Consider the following 25,774-nt stretch of genomic DNA (forward strand, 5'->3'; position numbering starts at 1 on the left):
GTGGGAACCCCAGGCAGCGGTGGAGCTGGGCGCACGGTTCTTGTTGGGGTCGCATCGTCCACACACACCGTCCATGTGGTTGGGAAGCTGCCGGCCTTAAATGGTGAGGTTTGTCCTGAAGCCTGGGCCCCTGCCTGTCTGGGCATCTCCTGGGCTCCCAGGCTCTGGCCGCTCCGGCCCTGCACGCCCCCCCGGGCAGCGATGACCAGCATGGGTGCTGACATGGACTGGAGTGTGCACGCATGTGTGAGCATCCCCCCACCCCGGCCTGCCGGCTGCGGGCCTGCCTCTAGGCGCATGGCCAGAGGCCCCCTCATTTGGGCCCGTCCTCGGCCTGCGACTCTTGGCACCTGTGCCGTCGGTGACACACGGTTGCTGGCTGGCCCTTCCGTCCGTCAGGCCCTCGGTGGTAGGTGGGGGCGCTGGGGGCCATGTGGGAGGCCAGTTGGGGGCTCGGGCACCCACGGGGGTGGGAGGCGACCCCCTCATCGCACCCCCAGGGCACCGGGCCTCAGTGCTGGTCCTGCCACAGCCCGCCGGGGGCTCCCCCGGGTGCCTTCATGGGTTGTGGATGAGCTACAGCTGGGCCACCTACCTGGCGTCAGGGCCCTCACCTGGCCTCACCTCCCCCCACCCCTGCAGACATTCAGGGGGCGTGGCCTCCACCAGGTGTCAGCCCTTGAGTGCTTGGTGGGGAGGGGAGCACAGGTGTGAGCCTCGCAGTGGCCAATCTGGGCCCGAGGGGAGCTTGGGCAGGCAGAGGGCGTGGGGAGGTGTCATAGGAGCAGGTTAGTGTTTTCTTTCTAAAGCGATTCCTGTGGCTTTGGCGTGAGAATTGGCCAGAGGGGACAGGAGGAGGCGAGGGCCTGTACGAGGGCCTGTGACCCTCGTGAGAGGAGGGGGTGGCTTGAGAGGCTAGGCCAGCTGGCAGGGGAGAGCCCCGTCCGTCTGAGCTGCAGGGTGACTGGTCCACACGGGGGTGGGAGGAGGGAGAAGCCGGCACCACAGACAGACCTTGGGAGTGTATCCCCACCCCCCAGCTCGGGTGGCCAGCCCCTCCCTGTAACCTGGAGGGCTATCGGGGTGCCCACCGTTCCCTCCACAGCCCCAGCTTTCTGCTGGAGAGGCCAGGCCGGACTCGCCTTGGGGGCGCGTGTCCAGCCAGCCCCGTCAGGCTCACAGCTCATCTGCCCGCACTTGGGGCCCTTGCAGCCCCTCCTGCCCTCTCACTGTCCCGCAGCAGCAGCCGGTCACCCACCTGTCCACAGGGTCACGGGCTCCTGGAACGAGGCCCAGGGACGTTGATGTCACCTGGATATTGGGCAGGGGTGGGGTGAGGGAGAGGCAGCTCGGAGGCCCCCCAGGTCTGTGGCAGAGGCCTGTCTCCTAACCTCGGGCACTTTCTGCTCTGCACCTGTCCTCTTCTGAGGAGCAGTGCTGGGGCCTCTGTTGCTCAACTAGGCGTCTCCTCTCCCAGCACAGCCGTCCTCTAGCCTGGGGTGGGCTGGCAGGCGGCACATGGAATTCTCGGAGGCCCGAGCCTCCCTCCCCTCTGCCCCCAGAAGGTCACAGGTTGCACGAGCCTCCCTCCCCTCTGCCCCAGAAGGTCACAGGTCGCACCCGCATGTCAGAGATCTTTCCAGAACGCGGTCCCCCCACCACTTAACGCCCAGTCCCGGGTCCCCTGCCAGGCTGTGCTCTGGGCCCCGGGGCGCGTGGCGGGCGGGCGCATCGTGGCCTTCTAACCCGTGCCTCTGTTTCTCCTGCAGCCGAGAGCCACGAGATTTGAGCTCCCGGAACCCGTCAGCAGCATGTGTCCTCCCCCCATGCGTGACCCCGAGGCCACCGAGAAGAGCGCTGCGGCCGGGCCCTCGCGAGCGCCCGCGTCTCACTAGCAGGAGCCCGCCGGGCGCCATGGGGTGCTAGCCCTGAAGAGCCGCCGCGACCACAGGTCTCCGTGGAGCCGGGATTTGCACGGCAGCAGAGTCACCGTGGAGAGGCCAGGGTACCACAAACTTATGGATTTTGACAAGAAAGGAGGGAAAGGGGAGTCGGAGGAGGGCCGGAGAATGTCCAAGGCCGCCGGCCGGAGCAGCCACGGCGTCCGGAGCTCGGGGACCAGCTCGGGGGTCCTGATGGTGGGCCCCAACTTCCGAGTCGGGAAGAAGATAGGCTGTGGCAACTTCGGGGAGCTCCGGCTAGGTGAGCCCCGCTCGTTCACTTCTGGGTACGCGGGGGCGGGGGGGAACGTGAGGGCTGGGAACGCAGGTAAGCGCGTGTGGGTTTCTGTCCCCCGCCCCTGGAGGAGGTTCTGCAGAGGGCTGGACCCCGACAGCTGTGGGTCGGTTGTGCCGGGGGCCCCAGGCCCACAGAGCTCAGGAGGCTGGTGATGCGGAGCTGGGGGTCCAGGGGCATCTCCTGCACAGCACTTAGTGGTTGGAGCTTAGTGGTGGGCGACCCCCAGCCCCCGTCCAGTGGTCCGTGTCTGTCTGTCGGCTGGTGTTGCTGGTGTCTGACATGCCCAGCGGCCTGCGAGGCTGGGAGAGGCCTGTCCTGAGCCTGAACCTTGGCCGTGCCAGAGGCGCTGGGATGGGATCAGCAGCGGGTCCTCACTGCCCTGGGCTCTGGGTCTGAGCCAGTGGACTGCCAGCAGCGGGGGCCCAAACTGCTCATGGGAAGGGCGGAGGTGTGGGAGAGACAGGCCCCTCCCCCGGGTGCGGGGCCCTGCGTGGATCTGTGCTGCACGGTGGCCGACTCTTCAGCTTCCCCGACGGGGCTTCCGCGGCCCAACCCTGCTGCCCCATTAGCGTGTGCACGTATGTGTGCTCACACGCACACTGGCTGGCACACGCACACTCACGTCCCCCGGCCCAGGCCTGTCCTATAGCCTGGGGGTGCCCCTTGTGGCTTTGGGGACCCAGATGGCTGTCCTGGGTTCTGGCCTTGGCATTGGGAGCCACAGCCTAAACAGCACAGGTCTGGGTAAACAGATGGTGGAGCTTGCGTTGGGGACTACGGGGGTAGTGGCTTTTGGCTTAAAACGCTTTGAAGGATCAAGTAGGCGAAACCCGCGGTACAGGGGGCTCACTATGCTGGTTGTGCTGTGGGGTTTTATGTCAGGGGCTGGAGCAGCTGCAGATTTCGGTATCCTCTGGGGCTCCTGGAAGCATTCCCCTGGAGGCCGAGGGGCAACTGTGTTCTTTCCTGCCAGGCTCCTCCGGCTCAGTGCCTGTGCTTTTCTGGGCCTGCAGTCAGTCGCTGTTTGTTACTCTGTCCGTCTGTATGACTGCACCCCATTTTGTTCGTGCGTTCTCCTGCTCAGGGACCTTTGGCTGTGCCCAGATTTGGGGTGTTGTGAATAAAATTGCCCTGAGCACCTTTCTTCAAGTCTCGTGTATGAGTGTTTTCATCGAAGTGCTGGGTCACGTGTGCTTATGAGAAACCGCCAGGCTGGTTTCCAAAGCAGTCGTACCCCTTTGAACTCCCGCGGGCAGCGTGTGAAGGTTCTCAGTATCCCACATCCTCATCAACACTTGGAGTTGTCGGGCTTTTCCACTTGGAGCGTGCTAGCGGGTGTGAAGTGGTGCCTCACTGTGGACTTTATTTGCATTTCCCTGATGACTACTGTTGACCACTGTTCTCCCGTATATAGTATGTCTTGTCTTGTGCCTGTTGCAAAGATTTTTTCATCTCTGGGTTCAGATGTTGATTCGGCCTTAATTTAGGTGTGTTTTTTTTTTTCTGTTTATCCTGCTTTGGGTTCATTGCGCTTCTAGGGTATGTATATTAACTCTCTTTTGTTAAATTTGGAAAAACTTTGCCATCATCACCTCAAATGTTCTTTCTGCCTCTGTTTAGTCTCCTCTCGTTCTCATACTCCAGTCACACATTAGGAGTGTTTGATGCTGTCCCACAGGTCCCTCAGGTTCCTCTCAAGTTTTTTTTCAGTCTTTTTTCTTTCTTCAGCCTGGATAGTTTTTACTGCCTTATTGTAAGTTCACCCTTCTTTTTCTTCTGCAGCGTCCAATATATTATTTGATACATCCACTGAATTTTTCATTTGATACATGGTATTTTTCACTTCCATTTGATTCCCTTATTTTTCTGTTGAGATTTCCCATCTGCCTGTTCATTTTGCCCATCTTTTCCTTAAAATCCTCGAACATACTTGCAATAGCTTTTTAAAAGTATATATTTATTTATTTTACTTATTTATTTTACTTATTTATTTTTGGCTGCATTGGGTCTTAGTTGCGGTGCGTGGGATCTTTGTTGCAGTGCACGGGCTTCTCTCTAGTTGTGGCACCTGGGCTTCTCTCTAGTTGTGGCGTGCAGGCTCCAGAGCACATGGGCTCTGTAGTTGTGGTGCATGGGCTCTCTAGTTGAGGCATGTGGGATTAGTTGCCTCGTGGCGTGTGGGATCTTAGTTCCCTGACCAGGGATCAAACCTGCATCCCCCGCATTGGAAGGCAGATTCTTAACCACTGGACCACCAGGGAAGTCCCAGCTTTTTTTAAATTGAGGTATAGTTGATTTACCATGTTGTATTAATTTCTGCTGTACAGCAAAGTGATTCAGTTATACATATATTCTTTATTAAATATTCTTTATCATATTGGTTTATCATAGGATACTGAATATAGTTCTCTGTGCGATAGAGTAGGACCTTGTATCTGCTGACGTGTTGCCTAACATCTGCTAACCCCAACCTCCCACTCCATCCCTCCCCCAACCCCTCGTCCTTGGCAACCACCAGTCTGTCCTGTATGTGATTCTGTTTCATAGATAGACTCCACATATAAGTGCTATCATATGGTGTTTGTCTTTGTCTTTCTGACTTGCTTCACTTAATATGGTAATCTCTAGGTCAATCCGTGTTGCCACAAATGGTATTATTTCATTGTTTTTTATGGCTGAGTAGTATTCCACTCTGTGTGTGTGTGTGTGTGTGTATGCGTACACATCTTTTTTCTCCATTCCTCTGTTGATGGACATTTAGGTTGTTTCCATGTCTTGACTGTTGTAAATAATGCTGCTATGAATACTGGGGTGCATGTATCTTTCTGGATTATAGATTTGTCTGGATATACGCCCAGGAGTGGGATTGCTGGATCACATGGTAGCTCCCTTTTTAGTTTTCTGAGGAGCCTCCATACTGTTCTCCACAGTGGCTGCACCAATTTACATTCCCACCAGCAGTGTAGGAGCGTTCCCTTTTGCAGTAGCTATTTTAAATGCCGTGTCTGTGGTGCCTTTGGTGCTGTTTTTCCTTCTTGCAGTGCTGTTCCTTTTTTCACATGTCTAGGGATGTTTTATTGTCTGTTGGACAATGTGGGTGCCACACGTGAGGCCTGGATCATGCTTCATCCTGGCGACTCATCATGACCCCACCAGGGACTGTTTCTCAGCTTTGATAGGGTGGGTGGCAAGCAGGCATTACTCAAGGGCTGGGGTCGCCCCCTCCCAGTGTGTGGGCTTTCTGGGTTCTCAGCCAAATGTCCGGGAGTTCAGGGTGGCCTCCGTGCTCTGGGTGGTGGAGGCTCCAGCGTCTTCCTGCCCTGTGCAGCCCCGGCATCTCCCTTCTGCTTGTGGGCCCCCGGAGGCGTTCTCTGTCAGGCCTTGCAGACTCTCCCACTTTTCACACCTACTTCTGAGCTGGCTGTTGGTGAGGCTCAGAGCCTGGAGCACCCGAGGTCCCCAGGAAGCTGTAAATCCAGACTTCAGATGCCCGCATGCACGTGCGCGCACACACTCACCTTAAACTCATCTGGAGTCCGGGACTTTGGCTTCCCCACGTGCACAGTCAAAACAGGAGGTTTCTTGACCAAGACACAGAATAAGATGACCAATTACCAGAAAGGATCAGTTAGGCATCATCAAAGTTTTAAATTTCCAGAAATGTTGTTTAGAGCACGAGTAGGGGGGCTTCCCTGGTGGCGCAGTGGTTAAGAATCCTCCTGCCAATGCAGGGGACAGGGGTTCCATCCCTGGTCTGGGAAGATCCCACATGCCGCGGAGCAGCTCAGCTCACGCACCACAACTACTGAGCCCGCGTGCCACAACTACTGAAGCCCGCGCATCTAGAACCCGAGCTCCGCCACAAGAGAAGCCACCGCAATGAGAAGCCTGTGCACTGCAGCGAAGACCCAAAGCAGCCAAAAATAAGTAAAATTAAATTAAAAAAAAAAAAAAAGCACGAGTAGGCGAGCCACAGACCGGGAGGTGCTGTTTGCTGAGCACCATTGGACAAAGCGCTGTCACCCAGGACGCAGGAGAAGACAACAGCTTGGTCAGTAATAAAAAAACAGGTGCTGCGATTAAAACTGGGCCAGAGATCTGGAAGCAGACGGACAAGCGGCTGGGGGGCGTGGAGGGCACCTCGCCTTGTTGGCCCCGGACAGGACTTCTGCTCCGTGCGCAGCACAAGCCAGCACACCTGCCCGAGAAGTGACAGGAAGGCCCGTGCGCAGCGTTCAGTAACGGACGCTGGAGACGGGCCAGGTGTGTCCGTGCTGCGACGGACGCGCCTGGGCAGGAAGCCAGAGCGAGCCGCGTCATGCGTGTGCAGGGAACCCCAAGGAGCAGGGAGCATGTGGGGTGGTGTTCCGCCTCTTGGGAGGTGAGGTGGCGGTGACGCTGTCTGTCCTCGCGGGATTGGGGTGGCCCAGGACCACGCGTTTGCCAAAGCTCCTCAAATGCTGTGCGTTTCCCAGGTAAATGCCTCCTCCCAAGGGAAAAACAAGCACTAAGTACAAATCGAAGTTGATCTGCAGGCTGCAGTGTGTAGGGGGCAGGGTGCTGAGGTCTGCAACTTCCAGATGCCTCTGAAAATGAGATGAACAGGTGATGGCTGTGCAGCAGAACAGAGCGGTCGCGGATTGTGTGACCCAGGCAGCCAGGGTGGGGGGCTCCCTGCGCCCAGCTCGTCCCGCTTTTCTGAATGTGTGAAACTTTCATCATAAAATGTGGAGGGGAAACACAAGAGGCATGCCTGTTATTTAACGAAAATGAGGAGGACTAGATGGGCGCTTTCTTTCTCTGCCGCTGGGTGCCTTTTACTCGTAGTAACCGAAGGAGTGGAATCTGCAGGAGGGGCCCCTGCGGGCACCCCCTTCGCACAGTGGCAGTGTACAGAACAGAGAGGTAGAAAGCTGGGAGAGGAAGAAATACAGCTGTGACCTGTCTCGGACGGCTTGATTGCCCATGTGCGGAGGCCAGAGTAGCCTCTCAGTAAACAATTAGGAAGGAATGAGTTTGGTAAGGCTGCTGCATATGCCAACACAGATCGACTGTGTTTCTCTGTTGGAGCAACGACTGGAAAATAAAAATTTAAGAATAGTCCCGATCGTGTAAGAGCACCAAAACCCATCAGGTGCCTCCAGAACAAATCTCACAAAGGCCGCACACTCTCTCTACGCTGAGCAGTAAAAACATCGCTGAGAGAAGTTAACTCTGGAGACGTGGATGGCATGGTTCTCCGCAGACTTGGGGCCACCCCTGCAGTTGTCTGGGGACCAGCTGACTCTATAGACGGGGACGGACACCAAGGCCTTGGAGGAGCTGAGACTGAGCTGAAGACTCCAGGCCAAGCACCACAGTGATGAGACAGCCGGGATGGGCAGGGACCCGGGGGACCGACTGACAGGCATGCGGGCCCCTGACTTGGGCTTGTGGGGTCGTACACACCGGTGTCTTGGCCACCCATGGGTGGGGCGGAACGGCCTGGTGCAGCTGTCTCCCAGACTGTCCCACTGCAGTGGGATGGAGAGGAAGCTGAGGCCTCTTCCCACACTGGATCCTCTCAGAAATAAGACGCAGCAGCACGGCACTTCAGGCGTGAGGTTGCCTGGAGGAGCAGCGCACCGTGGGGCTGAGTCAGAGCTCAGGACCTGGAAAGGCGGGACGGCAGCACCGGGAGGGGCAGAGGGTGGAGCTCACCACACTGTGCATGCAGACGGCCACCCAGGGGCTCAGCCACTGGTAGGAACTGTAGCAGGCGAACAGCTCGTGTTTTTGCAGTTTCGTGAGGTTGAGTGCCATGGCTTGTTCTCCGTGGGCACCTGGAGGTCCAGGTGGGCCAGCGATGGGCCGCGTGAGACGTCCTGCCCCAGGCCTGTCTGTCTAAGCTGAGGACGCAGGTTACGCTCCCTCCTGATGGGCTCCTGGCTGGGGCCCCTGCTCCACAGCGAGGGGGTGGGGCTTGTCCACTGGACGTGTACAGCTCAAGGCTGGAGTTCCTGGCGTTGTGGAATGGGGGGGTCCCTAGAGGCCGGAGCGGTGAGCACAGGTCAGGTGGCGGGGCGGGAGGGGGGGCTCACAGAGCCTCTGGGGACGGCGGGGGGAGGGTGTGTGGGAGGGGTGTGATGTCTCCTCCAGGTTCCCTGTGGCTGGAGCTGAAGAAAGGCCTTGGGGTCACCAGGACTCTGTTGTGTTTTCACTTTTTTAGATGGGAGAAGTTGGAGCGTGTTGGCGTGCTGGCGGGAAGGATCCCGCAGAGGACTTGGGAGCAGCCCTGAGTGGGCGGAGGCAGGGTTGGCCTCTGGGGCGGTGCTGGAGGAGAGGGCAGGACGGCAGGGAGGGGGCCCAGGAGATGAGGGTGCGGGGGCAGATGTGGGTTCCCACGGCTGGTGGGAGTACCTTGCGGGCCTGGGAGGGATGGGCCCATCCTTTTCCCTTCCAGGTCCGGAAGGGATGGGCCACGCTCAAGGAGGGCTGCCGCAGAACAGGAGGTGCCCCTTGGACGGGTGGGTCGTGAGCAGTCTCCCGTGTGCTGGGGGTCCTGCCGACCTGACGTGCCTCTCCTCCCACAGGAAAGAATCTCTATACAAATGAATACGTAGCTATCAAATTGGTGAGTCTGGGCCCTGCCCCCTTCCCCCAGTCCCCAGCCCGGGCAGGCCCCTCGCCGGCCCCCAGCAGAGGCTGTCCCCACGGGCCGGGAGGAGGGCAGGACCGTGCCCTGCGTGACATCCATGTGTCCCCTCGTCCCTCCCAGGAGCCCATCAAGTCCCGGGCGCCGCAGCTGCACCTGGAGTACCGCTTCTACAAGCAGCTCAGCGCCACAGGTACCCCGGGGCCGGGTGTGGGGAGCGCAGGGGGAGCCCGCCCGGGCGTCGCGTGAGTCTGTGTGTCCTCCACCCGCAGAGGGCGTCCCTCAGGTCTACTACTTCGGCCCGTGCGGGAAGTACAACGCCATGGTGCTGGAGCTGCTCGGACCCAGCCTGGAGGACCTGTTCGACTTGTGCGACCGCACGTTCACTCTCAAGACAGTGCTCATGATTGCCATCCAGCTGGTGCGGGCCGCGGGAGGGCGAGGGGGCCGGACGCTGTGGGGCGGCAGAGGGAAGGTGGGCAGGGCGGAGGGAGCCCGCTGAGGCCCGCCCGCCCGCAGATCACGCGCATGGAGTACGTGCACACCAAGAGCCTCATCTACCGCGACGTGAAGCCCGAGAACTTCCTGGTGGGGCGACCGGGCACCAAGCGGCAGCACGCCATCCACATCATCGACTTTGGCCTGGCCAAGGAGTACATCGACCCCGAGACCAAGAAGCACATCCCGTACCGCGAGCACAAGAGCCTGACGGGCACGGCACGCTACATGAGCATCAACACGCACCTGGGCAAGGGTGAGCGGCGTGCGGGGTGGGCGGGGGGGCGCGAGGGCTGCGCTGACCTGCCATCCCCCCCGCAGAGCAGAGCCGCCGTGATGACCTGGAGGCGCTGGGCCACATGTTCATGTATTTCCTGCGCGGCAGCCTGCCCTGGCAGGGGCTCAAGGTGGGCGCGCCGGGGCCGGGGCGGGGCTGGGGGTCTCTTGTGGGTAGCGCCTCGGTGCCGACCGCACTCTCCCTGCAGGCCGACACGCTCAAGGAGCGCTACCAGAAGATTGGGGACACTAAGCGGGCCACGCCCATCGAGGTGCTCTGTGAGAGCTTCCCAGGTGAGGGTCTGCCCCCCCGTCCCCCGCACTCCCTGCCGACCCCCTGCCCAGTGCCGCCGCCCCGCTCCTCCACGCCCCCCAGCCCTGTCGCTGTCCGCAGAGGAGATGGCTACGTACCTGCGCTACGTGCGGCGCCTGGACTTCTTCGAGAAGCCGGACTACGACTACCTGCGCAAGCTCTTCACCGACCTCTTTGACCGCAGCGGCTTCGTGTTCGACTACGAGTACGACTGGGCCGGGAAGCCCCTGGTACGTGGGCGGAGGGGAGGCTGGTGCTGGAGGGGCCCCTGGCGCGTGGGGGCAGCTGGCAAGGACCCTGAAGCCCCTGTGCTCGGGGGCGGGGGTGGCTGGCACGTGACGTGGGGCGGGGGGTGGCTGCCGGGCCTCAGCCGCATCCTGCCCCCTTGCAGCCCACGCCCATCGGCACGGTCCACACCGACCTGCCCTCGCAGCCTCAGGTTCGGGAAAAAGCCCTGCTATACAGCAAAAACCAGGTGAGGGGCCGGCCGAGGACCCCAGCAGCGTGGGGGTGGGGAGAGCAGGGCCTACAGGACTCCCCTGCCCCTCTTGCCCCGCAGGCACTGAACTCCACCAACGGGGAGCTGAATGCCGATGACCCCACCGCTGGCCACTCCAACGCCCCCATCACGGCCCCCGCAGAGGTGGAGGTGGCCGACGACACCAAGTAAGGCCCCCGCGGTTGCTGGGGGCTGGGACTCCCTGGGCCCACCCCCTTGCGCCCGTTCCCCCATCCCCCTCTTCTCCAGCCTGCGCCGCCTCCCAGCCTGTGCCCGCCCCTTCCAGGTGCTGCTGTTTCTTCAAGAGGAGGAAGAGAAAATCTCTGCAGCGACACAAGTGACCCCGGGGCGGTGGCCTCTGAAGCCTCCCTCTGCAGCCCCTCGGGGCCCGCTTTTCCACGGCCGCGTGGCCACCGCTGGATGCAGACTGCAGGCCCGGCAGAGCTGCCAGCCCCCGCGTGGGGTCACTTCCTTCACGTAAGACTTTGGCCGAGATTTCTACACCTGTGTCTAGTCCTCCCCTCCGAGAGCATTAACTATTTAAGACAAGGAAGAGAGAAAACCACAGCGGCCGCCCTGCCTTGTGCCCCCGCGCGTCTGCTGAGTAAGTAGCGCGGCCGCCTCCGTCCAGCCCGCCGCTCGCCCGTTAGTGTCATAAAGTGCAGCTTGTCTCCCTCGATCCAAAGGCCGTTTTCTCGAGGGGGCGCTGCGGGGCGTTGCTGCCAGGGGTGAGCCCGCCCTGGGCCTCCCCAGACCAAAGGGGAAGGCGGGATGAGAGCGGCCCCCAACTGAAATGCTGCACCAAAGCCTGGGCCGGTGGGCGCAGCCCGCGGGGGGTCTGCACACCTGCTCGTGGAGCCGCCGGCCTGGAACTCGGGGTGGCCACCGCGTGGCCTGTGGGCTCCTTGTGTCGCTCTGCGCTGCCGGCCGAGCCGTGGAGACAAGCGCCTTAAAGCCCATCCGAGCCCCGCAGGTGCGTGTGGAGCCGGCAGCCCGTTGGTGCGGCCCCCGTGGTCCCCTGGGGCCCGCGTGCTGAGGGCAGAGCAACTGGGGGCACCCCGCGTGTGCGTCTAGGTCTTGCTTTACAAAAAGTGTACAGAAATGGCACTTCCGTTTCTCTGATGCTTCCTGGAAGCCATAGAACATAGGGGCTTTTTTTAAAAAATAAAGGAAAATGAAACCAATTCTGAGCGTGGTGTCCAGTCTTTCCAAGGGGCTTGGCTGAGGCAAGCAGCAGCTCAGATAGCCAAGTCCCTGGGAAGGGACAGGCTAGGAGGCAGGACAACTTGGGGAAGGAGCCGGGGAGTGGCAGCCCCCTTGCTCAGGAGAAATAAACGGTCGGAAACAAGGTAACGGAACTGAAGTGGATGTAAGAACCAGGTTTAGGACTTCCCTGGTGGCGCAGTGGTTAAGCATCCACTTGCCGGTGCAGGGGGACACAGGTTCGAGCCCTGGTCCCAGAAGGTCCCACATGCGGCGGAGCAACTAAGCCCAGGCGCCGCAGCTACCGAGCCTGTGCTCTAGAGCCCGCGAGCCACAACTGCGGAGCCCGCCTGCCACAACTACTGAAGCCCACGCGCCTAGAGCCCATGCTCCACAACAAGAGAAGCCACCTCAATGAGAAGCCCACGCACCACAACAAAGACCCAACGCAGCCAAAAAAAAAAAAAAAACCAGGTTTGGTCTACTTGAGGCTGGTGGAAAAAGCCATTGAAGTAAATCACAGTGAGAACAGCAAACACGGGAGCTGAAGGACAGACTCCTTGCCGTTGTCTGCACAAGTCCATCTGAAACCCTAACCCTAAGGCTTCCCTTCCAGGAGCAAAAAGGTACCAGCTGTATGTGAATGGTTAGGTCTTGAGTGAACCCGACAGCACAAAGTGGGAAGCCCTGTGACAGCGTCACAGTCACTGTGGACGCGGCTGAGGAAAAATGACTTTGGTGGCTATGGACTGATTGTTTATGTCCCCCAACATTCAGATGGTGCTGCCAGACCTGCAGTGGAGGACAGTGTTAGGAGGCATGGGGCCTTCATGATGGGACTAGGGTCCTGGTAAGGAGAGGAGGAGAGACCAGAGCTCTCTGTGCTGGATGAGGATGCAGCGGGAAGGCGGCTGTCTGCAGGCCGGGACGCGGGCCCTCACCAGGAACCGGCCACACCAATCTCGGACTCCAGGACAGTGAGAAATGCCATGTGTGGTTTCAGCCTGTGTTCTGTTAGGGCAGCATCAGCTAAGAAAACACAACAGCAGCAGTTCTTGAAACAGCTTCACAAGGATCCAGGTAGTTGAAAACGGTGGCAGCCCACCGTCTGTCCCAAACAACACAGAACCACTGGGAGGAATGCCTGCCGTGTACAACATCCTGTCTACACTTACAAAGTAAGGAGCACCGCCAAGTCCGCCGTGGGAGCCTGGCCTCCCTCCCACCCCTTTCTCTCTGCTGGGCCGCGTGGGAGCATTGGCAGGGGGCAGCCAGCGAGGTGGGCAGAAGCCAAAAGACAGAGGTTCACGGCACAACCTGCACATGTCCCTTGCCCCAGCCAGGAACCCCGGCGTCCCCAGGAGAGAGCATGAGGTCAGAGAAGGGCAAGACCGTCCCAACAGCATCAGAAGATACGAAACCATCTTGGATCAGAAATTCAAAAACAAGGGACAGACGTGGACAAAAACCAGACTTGGAAATGGCTGATCCAATTCTGGAAGAAAATGAAAGAACAGATGATTTTAGAAACGAAGGATAAACTGTAAGGTGCCCGAGGCTCCAGGGGAGATCTGAGAAAAGGCCTGGGAAGCAGAACAAGATGGTGAAGAGTTGACGCAGTTGCTGACGCAGGAGATGGTGGCCGAGTGAGTGTCAGTCTCAGAGTCTGAAGGAGATCAGAGCGGGTATTTAAAGCTGTTGCTGGGAGTTCCCTGGTGGTCTAGTGGTTAGGGCTCCGTGCTTTCACTGCCGTGGCCAGAGTTCAATGCCTGGTTGGGGAACCGAGATCCCGCCAGCCACACCGCGCAGCCAAAAAATAAAAAATAAAGCTGCTGCTGAAGGGAACTTTCCAGGTAGAGCCTGGAATCTCCACCATGAATTAGAGACGGTTGCCCACAAGGCACATCCTCGCAAGGATGTGGGACGGCCTTACGAGGACGTGCACGGGGACGGCCATGATTGGGGCCTGCAGGCAGAGAGGTAGAATCATGCACCGAGGCTTGAGAACTCAGCAGCTCAGCCTTTTCAGAAGCTGGTGGAACGAGCCTGAGCTGAGGCTCCCACGTGCTGCCAGGGTGTCCCTCCAGCACCGAGGCCTGGAAAGGCCAGTGCTGCCTGCCCGGCCCGGGATGGAGGGGTAGAGGCCACCTCTGTGTTGTGGGGAAGTGGAAATGGCGCAACTGGGAGAGCAGGCGGAGAGGAGGCCAGGCCAGCCCTCTGGCGGTGCTGGAACCAGAGGGGTCAGCTCACGTGGCGGTTTTCGTTATAAACAGGGAAGGAACGCAGAAGAGAGGGGCACCTGTGTGATGTTGGCCTATTCCCACTTACCCCGACTTGTGCTATTTTTGCCATTTATTTTACTTCTGACATACGTTATAAGCCCGCAACTCCCTGTCATTATATACGGTCAAGTCTTTCAAATACATTTTTTTAATAAATTTATTTTATTTTTGGCTGCGTTGGGTCTTCGTTGCTGTGTGCGGGCTTTCTCTAGTTGTGGCTCGTGAGCCCTAGAGCACAGGCTCAGTAGTTGTGGCGCACGGGCTTAGTTGCTCCATGGCACGTGGGATCTTCCCGGACCAGGGCTCGAACCCGTGTCCCCTGCATTGGCAGGCGGGTTCTTAACCACTAATTTATTGATTTTTGGCTGCGTTGGGTCATCGTTGCTGCACGCGGGCTTTCTCTAGTTGTCGTGAGCAGGGGCTACTCTTCGTTGCGGTGCGCGGGCTTCTCATTGATGTGGCTCCTCTTGTTGTGGAGCATGGGCTCTAGGCTCGTGGGCTTCAGTAGTTGTGGCGCGTGGGCTCAGTAGTTGCGGCTCGCGGGCTCTACAGCACAGGCTCAGTAGCTGTGGCACACGGGCTTAGTTGCTCTGTGGCATGTGGGGTCTTCCCCAACCAGGGTTCGAACCCGTGTCCCTTGCATTGGCAGGTGGATTCTTAACCACTGTGCCACCAGGGAAGCCCCTCAAATACATTTTTAAAAAGAGTTTTGTGGACTTCCCTGGTGGCGCAGTGGTTGACAGTCCGTCTGCCGATGCAGGGGATGGTCACGCTTCCCACTGCTCTTTGTTTCATCTGCTGACCCACCAGAGGTTCCATTTGAGATCCTTTCCTTTCGGTCTGAAGAGCTCCCTTTAATACGTCTTGTGGTGCGGGTTTACTGGCAACAAATTCTCCCAGCTTTTAGTGGCCTAAAAATATCTTTATTTCGCCTACATTAGCAGAAGGTATTTTCAGTGGGAATGGGATTCTGCGTTGGCAGGTGGTTTGGGTTTGACTTTCTTGCCTCAGCATTTTAGAGATGCTATTCCGTTGTTCCTGACGAGAGGTGAGCTGGCCCTGTTAACCCCTTCAAAGGAATGTGTCTTTTTTGTCCGGCTGCTTTTCTTTTTTAATTTATTTTTGGCTGCGTTGGGTGTTTGTTGCTGTGCGTGGGTTTTCTCTACTTGGGGTGAGTGGGGGCTACTCTGTTGCGGTGCGCGGGCTTCTCGTTGCAGTGACTTCTCTTGTTGTGGAGCACGGGCTCTAGGCGCACGGGTTTCAGTAGTTGTGGCGCACGGGCTCAGTTGCTCCGCGTCATGTGGGATCTTCCAGGACCAGGGCTCAAACCAGTGTCCCCTGCATTGGCAGGCGGATTCTTAACCACTGTGCCACCAGGGAAGCCCTGCTTTTTATATTTTGAAGTTATTTGACTCTGATGGGTGTTTTTGGTTGTTTTTTTAAAGTATAGTTGATTTACAATGTTGTGTTAGTTTCGGGTATATAGCAAAGTGATCAAATTTTATATATATGTGTGTATATATATATGTGTGTGTGTGTGTTCTTTTTCAGATTGTTTTCCGTTATAGCTTGTTACAAGATATTGAATATAGTCTCAGGGCTATACGTAGGTTCTTGTTGCTTATTATATGTATAGTAGTGTGTTTCTGTTAATCCCAAACTCCTAATTTATCCCTTCCTCCCATCCTCTTTGGTAACTGTAAGTTTGTTTTCTGTGTCTGTGAGTCTCTTTCTGTTTTGTAAATGTGTTCGTTTGTATTATTTTTTATATTCCACATATAAGTGATATCATACGGTATTTGTCTTTGTCTGACTTATTTAGTATGATAATCTCTAGGTCCATCCATGTTGTGGCAAATGGCATTATTTCATTTTTATGGCTGAGGTAGTATTCCATGTATATAGGTACCACATCTTCTTTATCGATTCCTCTGTCGATGGACATTTAGGTTGCTTCCGTGTCTTGGCTATTGTAAACAGTGCTGTGAATACTGGGGTGCATGTATCTTTTCAGATTAGAGTTTTGTCTGGATATATGCCCAGTAGTGGGATTGCAGGATCATATGGTAGCTCTATTTTTAGTTGTTTAAGGAACCTCCATACTGTTCTCCATAGTGGCTGCACCAATTTACATTCCCACTAACAGTGTAGGAGGGTTCCCTTTTCTCCACACCCTCTCCGGCATTTATTATTTGTAGACTTTTTAATGATGGCCATTCTGACTGGTGTGAGGTGATTCTTCATTGTAGTTTTGATTTGCGATATATGTATCTATACATATATATGTGTATAAATAGATATATATGTATTTATACTGTATGCAGATAAGGAACGATCCTGAAGTGAATGATATTGTGATTATAATATGCCAGAAAAAATGTGTATATCATATTTTCTATTCATCCATCAAGGGACACTTAGGTTGTTTCCATGTCTTGGCTATTGTGAATAATGCTGCAGTGAACATGGGGGGTGCATATGTCTCTTCAAGATACCTGATTTCATTTCCTTTGGATATATACCCAGAAGTGGGACTGCTGAATCATATGGGAATTCTATTTTGAATTGTTTGAGGAACCATCATGCTGTTTTCCATTGTGGCTGTATCTATATTTCTGTATTTCTGTAGATTTCTGTAGTGAATCTGTTCTTTTTCTCGTTTTATTTTTAACCACCTAAAGTTATGGCCTGCCACAACAGTCTATATCCTAACCAGAAATTGAACCCCTTTTATTATCTCTTTCATGTCTGTAGGATCTGTAGCGGTGTTCCCCTTCTCTCTCTCTCTCTTTTTTTAATAAAGGGAACTTTATTTTTATTTATTATTTATTTATTCTTGTTTGTGTTGGGTCTTCGTTGCTGCGTGCAGGCTTTCTTTAGTTGCAGCGAGCGGGGGCCACTCTTCATTGCAGTATGTGGGCTTCTCATTGCTGTGGCTTCTCTTGTTGTGGAGCACGGGCTCTAGGGCATTTAGGCTTCAGTAGTTGCAGCACGAGGGCTCAGTAGTTGTGGCGCAGGGGCTTAGTTGCTCCGCAGCATGTGGGATCTTCCCGGACCAGGGCTTGAACCTGTGTCCCCTGCAGTGGCAGGTGGATTCTTAACCACTGCGCCACCAGGGAAGCCCCCGCTTCTCACGTTTGGTGTTAGTCATGTGTTTTCTCTTTAAAAACAAACAGAAACGTTTGCTATTGTTTTATCAAAGGACCAAAGGTTTGTTTGTATTTCATGTTTTTCGTGTTTTCTGCTTCAGTTTTGGCCTCATTATTTTGTTATTTCTCCTGTTTTGGGTTGAACTTGCCGTTAATTCTCTAGTGTCTTAAGATGAAACCTGAGACCATGGATTTTAAACCTCTCTTCTTGGGAATACCCTGGCGGTGCAGTGGTTAGGACTTGGCGCTTTCACTGCGGGGGCCCGGGTGAAATCCTTGGTCAGGGAACTAAGATCCTGCAAGCTGTGTGGTGCAGCCAAAAAATTAATGATAACAAATAAGTAAAATAAACCTTTCTTCTTTTCCAACCTACGCATAAAGTATAAGTGCTCCCCTCAATTCTGCTTTAGCAGGATCTTCAAATTTTGGTGTATTATAATCACCATCATTCAGTTCAGAGTAGTTCTTAATTTCCACCTGGTTTCTATTTTAGCCTATGTTTATGTCAAGGAGTTAATTACCAAACACTTGGGGATTTCTTGTTGTTATCCTACGATTGATTCTAGTTTGATTCCACTTTAGCCAGAGAACATGCTCTGCAGGAGGTAAATTATGCTTAAACCTGCATTACGGTACATAATATTACCTATTGTGGTCATGGTTTCCTGTGCACTTGATAAGAACCTGTGTTCTGCAGTTGCTGGGAGTAGTGTTCTGTGTGTGTCCACTAGGCAAGTCTGCTGTTCATGTTGTTCCGATCTTAATGATCCTTCCTGATTTCTTCTGTCATTTATAGAGAGCTGTGTGAGGGTGTCCATCTCCAACTATGAATATAGTTTTGCCAGTTTTTGTTTTGTCCTGTCAGTTCTTTTTTAAATATATTTTAAAAATTATTTATTTATTTATTTGGTTGCACTGGGTCTTAGTTGCAGCACATGGGATCTTTAGTTGTGGCATGCAGGATCTAGTTCCCTGACCAGGGAGTGAACAAGGGCCCACTGCGTTGGGAGTGTGGAGTCTTTTTTTTTTTTAATTATTATTATTTTTTAAAATATTTTATTTATTTTTGGCTGCATTGGGTCTTCGTTGCATGGAGTCTTCTTCATTCTTCCTCTTCCCCTCCTCTGGGACTCCACTGACAGACGTCAGGCCCTTTGACTGTGTCCCACATCCCTTATGATCTGTTTCATTTTCCCATTCTTATTACTTTTTACTTTTTTTCACCTTGGACATTTCTTATTGCCCTGTCTTCTGTTGTGTCCAGTCTACTGCTGCTCCTAGCTGCCAATATTTTCATTACAGATACTGTATTTTTCAGTGCTAGACTGTCAAATATAGATATGTTCCAACTCTGTTGAATTTTGTTATTTTTTTCTTATTTATTCATTTAATTTTTTTTTACATTGGAGTATAGTTAATTTACAATGTTGTGTTTTAGGTGTACAGCAAAGTGACTCAGTAATATATCTATTCTTTTCCCACTTCGGTTATTACAGACTATTGAGTAGAGTTCCTTGTGCTATACAGTAGGTCCTTGTTGGTTATCTATTTTATGTCTAGTAGTGTGTATATGTTAATCCCAACCTCCTAATTTATCCCACCCCCACCTTTCCCCTTTGGTAACCATAAGTTTGTTTTCTGTGAGTCTGTTTCTGTTTTGTAAATAAGTTCATTTGTATCATTTTTTAGATTCCACATATAAGTGATATCATATGATATTAGTCTTTTCTGTCTGACTTCACTTAGTATGAGAATCTCTCGGTCCATCCATGTTGCTGCAAATGGCATTATTTCATTTTTTTTATGGCTGAGTACTATTCCATTGTATGTATGTACTGCATCTTCTTAAATATTCATCTGTCAGTGGACATTTAGGTTGCTTCTGTGTCTTGCCTATTGTAAATAGTGCTGCTGTGAACATTGGGGTGCATGTATCTTTTTGAATTATGCTTTTCTCTGCATATATGGCCAGGTGTGGGATTGCTGGATCACATGGTAGCTCTCTTTTTAGTTTTTTAAGGAACCTCCATACTGTTGTCCATAGTGGCTGCACCAATTTTCATTCCCACTAACAGTGTAGGAGGGTTCCCTTTTCTCCACACCCTCCCCAGCATTTATTGTTTGTAGACTTTTTTAAAAATTAATTAATTTTATTTTTGGCTGCGTTGGGTCTTCATTGCTGTGCGTGGGCTTTTTCTCTAGTTATGGTGAGCGGGGGCTACTCTTCAGTGCGGTGTGCAGGCTTCTTACTGCAGTGGCTTCTCTTGTCACGGATCATGGGCTCTAGGCGTGCAGGCTTCACTAGTTGTGGCACGCGGGCTCAGTAGTTGTGGCTCGTGGGCCCTAGAGCGCAGGCTCAGTAGTTGTGGCTTGCGGGCTGTAGAGTGCAGGCTCAGTTCTGCACAGTTGTGGCGCATGGGCTTCGTTGCTCTGTGGCCTGTGGGATCTTCCCGGACCAGGGTTCAAACCCGTGTGCCCTGTATTGGCAGGCGGATTCTTAACCACTGTGCCACCAGGGAAGTCCCTGTTTGTAGACTTTTTGATGATGGCTGTTCTGACTGATGTGAGGTAATACCTTGTATTATAGTTTGTTTGTTTGTTTGTTTGTTTTAGCTGTACGCGGGCCTCTCACTGTTGTGGCCTCTCCCGTTGCGGAGCACAGGCTCCGGACGTGCAGGCTCAGAGTATTATAGTTTTGATTTGCATTTCTCTAGCAGTTAGTGACGTTGAGCATCTTTTCATGTGCTTTTTGACCATCTGTATATCTTCTCTGGAGAAATGACTATTTAGATCTTCTGCCCATTTTTCGATTGGGTTTTTTGGTTTTTTTGATATTGAGCTGCATGAGCTGTTTGTATATGTTGGAGATTAATCCCTTGTAGGTCGCATCGTTTGCAAATGTTTTTTTCCCATTTCTTAGGTTGTCTTTTTGTTTTGTTTATGGTTTCCTTTGCAGTTCAAAAGCTTTTAAGTTTAGTTAGGTCCCATTTGTTTATTTTTGGTTTTATTTTCATTACTCTAGGAAGTGAATCCAAAAAGACATGGCTGCAATTTATATGAGAGAGTGTTCTTGTTGAAATTACTATTACATCTATTTTGTCCATTTTTCTACTGTCTTGAATATATGAACTCTCTGATAACTCCAATTTCTTTTATTGTTTTTTGAAGTATAGTTGATTTACCGTGTTCTGTTAGTTTCAGGTATACAGCAAAGTGATCCAGTTACCTATATATCTGTTCTTCTTCAGATTCTTTTCCATTATAGGTTATTACAGGATATTGAATATAGTTTCCTCTAAGTCAGTCCTTGTTGTTTATTTTAGACATAGTACTGTGTGTATGTTAATCCCATATTCCCAATTTATCTCCCCGCCCCCGACCTTTCCCCTTTGGTAACTCTTAAGTTTGTTTTCTATGTCTGTGAGTCTGTTTTGTACATGCGTTCATTTGTATTATTTTTTAGATTCCACATATAGTGGATATCATATATTTGTCTTTCTGATTTACTTTGTATGATAATCTCTAGGTCCATTGATGTTGCTGCAAATGGCATTATTTCATTCTTTTGTTATGGCTGAGTAGTATTCCATTGTATATATTTAGCATTTCTTTGTCCATTCATCTGTCAATGGACATTTAGGTTGGTTCCATGTCTTGGCTGTTGTCAGCTATTATGGTGCTGCTATTATAGTGCTGCTATGAGCATAGGGGTTACATGTACTTTTTTTTTTTGACGTGGACCATTTTTAATGTCTTTATTGAATTTGTTACAGTATTGTTTCTGTTTTGTTTTGGTTTTTTGGCCTGAGGCATGTGGGATCCTAGCTCCCCAACCAGGGATTGAACCCATACCCCGTACACTGGAAGGCAAAGTCGTAACCACTGGACCACCAGGAAAGTCCCTGCGTGTACCTTTTTGAATTATGCTTTTGTCCAAATATATGTCCAGGAGTAGGATTGCTGGATCATATGGTAGTTCTATTTTTAGTTGTTTAAGGAACCTCCATTGTGTTCTCCATAGTGGCTGTATCAATTCACATTCCCACCAACAGTGCAGGAGGGTCCCCTTTTCTCCACACCCTCTCCAGCATTTACTGTTTGTAGACTTTTTGATGATGGCCGTTCTGACTGGGTTGTGGGTTTTGTTTATTTTTCAGTATTTATTCATTTGGCTGCACCAGGTGTTAGTTGTGGCACGTGGGATCTTCGTTGCTGCGTGTGGGATCTTTTTTTTTTTTTTTTTTTTTTGCAGCATGCAGGATCCTGTAGTTGTGGCATACAGAATTTAGTTCCCTGACCAAGGATCCAACTCAGACCCTCTGCCTTGGGAGTGCAGAGTCTTAACCACTGGACCACCAGGGAAGTCCCAGGTTGTTTTTTTGATATTGAGCCTGCATGAGCTGTTTGTGTATTTTGCAAATTAATCACTTGTAGGTCACATTGTTTACAAATATTTTCTCCCAGTCCATAGGTCGTCCTTTCATTTTGTTTATGGTTTCTTTTGCTGTGCTAAAGCTTTTAAGTTTAATTAGCTCCCATTTGTTTATTTTTGCTTTTGTTTCCATTACTCTAGGAGGTGGATCCAAAAAGATACTGCTGTGATTCATGTCAAAGAGTGTTCTGTGTATGTTTTCCTGTAGGGGTTTTATAGTATCTGGTCTTATATTTAGGTGTTTAATCCATTTTGAGTTTATTTTGTATATGATGTTAGAGAATGTTCTAATTTCATTCTTTTAGATTTAGCTCTCCAGTCTTCCCAACACCACTTAGTGAAGAGACTGTCTTTTCTCCACTGTATATCCTTGTCTCATAGACTGACAGTGAGCGCGTGGGTTTATTTCTGGGCTTTCTATGCTGTTCCAGTGCTCTATATGTGTGTTTCTGTGCCAGTACCATACTGTTTTGATGACTGTAGCTTTGTAATACAGTCTGAAGTCATGGAGTGTGTTCTGACTTCAGCTCTTTTTTTCTTTCTCAAGATTGTTCTGGCTATTTGGGATTGTGTTTCCATATGAATTAAAAATTTTTTTGTTCTAGTTCTGTGAAGAATGCCATTGGTAATTTGATAGAGATTGCATTGAATCTGTAGATTGCTTTGGGTAGTATGGTCAGTTTAACAATATTGATTCTTCCAATCTAGGAACATGGTATATCTTTCCATATGTGTCATCTTCAATTTCTTTCATCAGCATCTCATAGTTTGCTGCGTACAGGTCTTTTGCCTCCTTAGGTAGGTTTATTCTTAGGTATTTTACTTTTTTTGATGCAATGGTACATGGGTTTCCATAATTTTTCTTATATTTCATTGTTAGTGTATAGAAATGCAACAAATTTCTGTATATTAATTTTGTATCCTGTGACTTTACCAAATTCATTGGTGAACTCTAGTCATTTTCTGGTAGCGTTTTGAGGATTTTTTATGTATAATATCATGTCATCTGAAAATAGTGACAAGTTTCCTTTTCCGATTTGGATCCCTTTTATTTCTTCTTCTGATTGCTGTAGCTAGGAATTCCAAAACTATGTTGAATAAAAGAATGGGATCTTAGAGGAATTGCTTTTAGCTTTTCACCTGTAAGTATGATGTTAGCTGTAGGTTTGCCTAATATGGCCTTTATTATGCTGAGGTATGTGATAACTCCCATTCCTGAAGTACATGTGGATCGGTTTCCGTTTTCTCTCTTGCTTTGTAATTTTTGAGTTGCTGTAGGACATTGTCATGACAGCTGGTAGAGGCTCATACTGTCCGTCTTTCTCCAGAGGGTGAGTTGCACATTCCTTTTGGCAGGTCACTGTGACCCTACATAACTATACGTCTTGGGAGTGGGGCGCAGATGTCTCGGGGGCTATTCTGACAACCCCACCGTCTTGTTGCATCTAGTTGCCAGGCTTTGCTCCTACTCGTACCCACCTGCCATGGGTGCCCCAGCTGTGCCCTCCTCTGACACCATTTGTCATCCTGTCCTGAGGCGGCAGCCCTGAACTGCAGTGGCCTCCAGGACAGACTGCTCTGGGGGCTACAGTGGAAGGCCTGGCCCCCCCACCCCGTGGATCCCTCAGCTGGGGTCTGCCTGCAGTGTGGCCGGTCTCAGGAGGTGACACAGCCTGAGGGCCACAGTGGATCTCGGCAGCCAGCCCAGTCCTGGGTCTGGATCGTCCCTGCCTTGGAACAGTAAGATGCCACATCCTCCTTTGGGCCACCTCGGGTGTAAACTGTTACTTGTACCCAAGAGTCTTCACTGCACGGAAGGAGGGGTCAGGGGTGGGGTGTGAATGCAATGAAATGCAAGGGGACTCCCCTGGTGCAGAGCCAACAGGGCCGCTCTGGGGTGCAGCCCCAGGTCCAGAGGGCAGAGCTGACAAGATCCCTGCATGGCTCACTGCAGTGGGGGCCCTGCTGACATCCTCAGAAAGTGCCAGGAGGCTCCCAGGGCCGCACCAGGGCACAGCCCCACTGTGTGGCCATCACCTGCTGGTAGCTCTGCCCACGCTGCCCAGGGTCCCTGATCACTGCACAGCAGGGGCACAACGGGAGCCCCAGGGTTTTGTGCAGAGGACAGAGGGTCTGGGGAGGGTGTGGAGCCCCACGTGATTTGGACGCCCCAAAGGTGAGAAGTCTGTGTCAGGAGATGGCCCCTCCTGTGGGCCCCCTAGCCCAGCTGGCCCCTCTAACGGTGGGGAAACAGATGCAGTGAGAAGGGCCAGGTCTCCAGCTGCCAGGGGCCCATTCTGCTGGGAAGCAGCACGAGGGTCGGGGCGGTAAGTTTCTTTCCTTTATTTAAAAAAAAAAAACATTTTGGGGTGTGGTGTGAGGACACACCTTCCATGGCTTCGGGGAGGACACAGGCTCCAGGTGGAAGCATGGGGGTGGGGAGGGGACAGTACCTGGGGGTCAGGGAGGGGCTGTGCCCTCCAGCACCTCTGTGCAGAGTGCTCGCTGGGGGCCGGGAGTGGGGCTACAGGATGTGCAGGTAGGCCAGCTGGATGCGGCCCCGTGTGTGGCCCGCAGCATCGCCCTTCCCAGGCAGACAGGGTCTGCCACCTGTGTCCACAGCTGCAGGGGCTGGGAGGGGCCGTCCAGGAGGGCTGGACAGGGATGGTCCTTCACTGGGCCCACGGGCTAGGCCTGGGGCTGGCAGGAAGCCGGCCGCAGGACCTCGGGAGGGCTTGAGCCCGCATCCTAGGGGTGGGTCAGGGTGGTCTGCGTGTCCCCCGTGAACAGAACAGAGGAACTCAGGACCCAGGCCCACTAGGGGCCCCGTACATGGTCTCCTACCAGAGGAACGGGAATCCAAGATGCACTGCCACGTGCAGCTGAAACAAACACGAGGCAACACCCTACACGAACCCTAAGGACGGGCAGCTGGTCAGGCAACCCTGCGCTGCAGGGGCAGCGGGCGGACCCTCGGCTCAGGGCAGGGTCAGGCCGGCCCTGCCCCCCAAGTCCTGAGAGGGGTTGTCTCCCACTGCCCTGCCCATCCGCCACCTCGGAACAGAGGAGCCCTCCTGGCGCCCGGGACCGAGGCAGGGGGAGCAGTGGGCGTGGCGTGGGGTGGGACAGCCTAGGTGTAGAAGATGACCTCAGGGATCTGCCCGTCCTCCACGGACGTGCCATTGTTGTTCCCGGCCGCGTAGCAGAAGGTGAAGCACGTCTTGGCCCCAGTCGTGGGCGACTCGTGGGTGACCTTGCGCAGGCCCTTGGTGCCGTAGTGGGAGTCCGGGCCCTGCGGGGTGGGGCCCGGCGGGTCAGGATGGACATGCTGCGTGTGGACAGGGCGCAGGATCCTGACCCAGCGCGGGCAGCAGGCCCTCCATGGCTGCGACGCAGGGTTGCGCGCTCCTAGCCCCACGTTGTCAGAGGTGGGCAATGGACTGGGAGGCAGGGTCCAAGTCGGGGTCCCAGGTATGGCTCAGGGGTCAGGTTCAGGGTCGGGGTCCCGGGTTCGGCTCAGGGGTCAGGTTTGGGGTCGGGGTCCCGGGTACGGCTCAGGGGTCAGGATCGGGGTCAGTGTCCCGGGTTCGGCTCAGGGACCAGGGCTGGGGTCTCGGTCCTGGGTGGGGCGGGGCGTCAGGGGCACGGCTAGGGTTGGGGTCGGGCACACCTTGAGCGTGGCGCAGGCCGTGTAGTTGACATTGGGCAGCACCTCCACCGGCTCCTTGAACATGACCCGGAAGGTGCTGGCGGAGCCGTCACAGCTGAAGCCTGTGTCGTTCTGGCCCAGGACCGTGTTGCTGTCTGTGTGGATGATCTGTGGGCCAGGAGCCAGGCACAGCTAACTCTGGTGCCCCGGCCCCTGTGCCCACCCGCGGGACCCCCAGAAGCCTGGAGCCCAGGGCTGAGCCCCACCTCCAGGCCCTGCAGCGGGGGGGTCCGACCCGTGACCTGCGCGAAGCAGGCCAGTGGCAGGAGTGAAGAGGCATCGTCCTGGGTCCCCCAGACTCCAGAACACTCGTGCCACCTTGGGGGAAACACAAGCAGAGCCTCGACTGAGAGGGACGCAGTGGGATGTGGAGGGGCAGGGCCTGGAGGCGAGCGGCAGGGCCTGGAGGCGAGCAGTACCTGGATGTTCACTTGGTAATCGGTGGGGCCGTGGATTGAGCCATAGAGCCCGAAGCCAACCACAAAGATGCGCTTGTTGACCGAGAACCTGAATCCGTCAGAGGAGGGAGATGCTGAGCTGG

General features: G+C 53.6%; 2 protein-coding genes across 5 annotated transcripts in view; one reads left to right on the top strand and one right to left on the bottom strand.

The window, feature by feature from the left end:
• Nucleotides 1-1,769: 1,769 nt before the first annotated feature.
• Nucleotides 1,770-11,642, top strand: CSNK1G2 (casein kinase 1 gamma 2). 4 transcript variants are annotated; one of them, XR_003002544.1, is made up of 11 exons: nucleotides 1,770-2,202; nucleotides 8,811-8,851; nucleotides 8,996-9,065; nucleotides 9,145-9,293; nucleotides 9,392-9,626; nucleotides 9,692-9,777; nucleotides 9,856-9,940; nucleotides 10,041-10,164; nucleotides 10,351-10,434; nucleotides 10,519-10,625; nucleotides 10,745-10,779. XR_003002544.1 is itself a non-coding variant. In XM_024740065.1 (11 exons), the coding sequence occupies exons 1-11, from the start codon at nucleotides 2,019-2,021 to the stop codon at nucleotides 10,797-10,799; spliced, it is 1,245 nt and encodes a 414-aa protein (XP_024595833.1). In that variant the 5' UTR covers nucleotides 1,770-2,018; the 3' UTR covers nucleotides 10,800-11,642. The 4 variants fall into 4 exon arrangements, 3 of the variants coding, with proteins under 3 accessions (XP_024595833.1, XP_024595832.1, XP_024595834.1); XM_024740065.1 differs by having other exon boundaries at nucleotides 10,041-10,189; nucleotides 10,745-11,642; XM_024740064.1 differs by having other exon boundaries at nucleotides 10,041-10,189; nucleotides 10,351-10,625; nucleotides 10,745-11,642.
• Nucleotides 11,643-23,843: 12,201 nt separating this feature from the next.
• The window catches only part of BTBD2 (BTB domain containing 2), an 18,461-nt gene continuing 16,530 nt past the window's right edge, over nucleotides 23,844-25,774 (bottom strand). Inside the window, exons 7-9 of the mRNA XM_024740078.1 lie at nucleotides 25,653-25,740; nucleotides 25,195-25,341; nucleotides 23,844-24,816 (exon numbers count right to left, since the gene is read on the bottom strand). Coding sequence (XP_024595846.1) covers nucleotides 24,655-24,816; nucleotides 25,195-25,341; nucleotides 25,653-25,740 — 397 coding nt within the window. The 3' untranslated portion in view covers nucleotides 23,844-24,654. The remainder of the gene's footprint in view (nucleotides 24,817-25,194; nucleotides 25,342-25,652; nucleotides 25,741-25,774) is intronic.

Source organism: Neophocaena asiaeorientalis, unplaced genomic scaffold, assembly GCF_003031525.2.
Source record: "Neophocaena asiaeorientalis asiaeorientalis breed wild unplaced genomic scaffold, Neophocaena_asiaeorientalis_V1.1 scaffold469, whole genome shotgun sequence".
Classification (NCBI taxonomy): domain Eukaryota; kingdom Metazoa; phylum Chordata; class Mammalia; order Artiodactyla; family Phocoenidae; genus Neophocaena; species Neophocaena asiaeorientalis.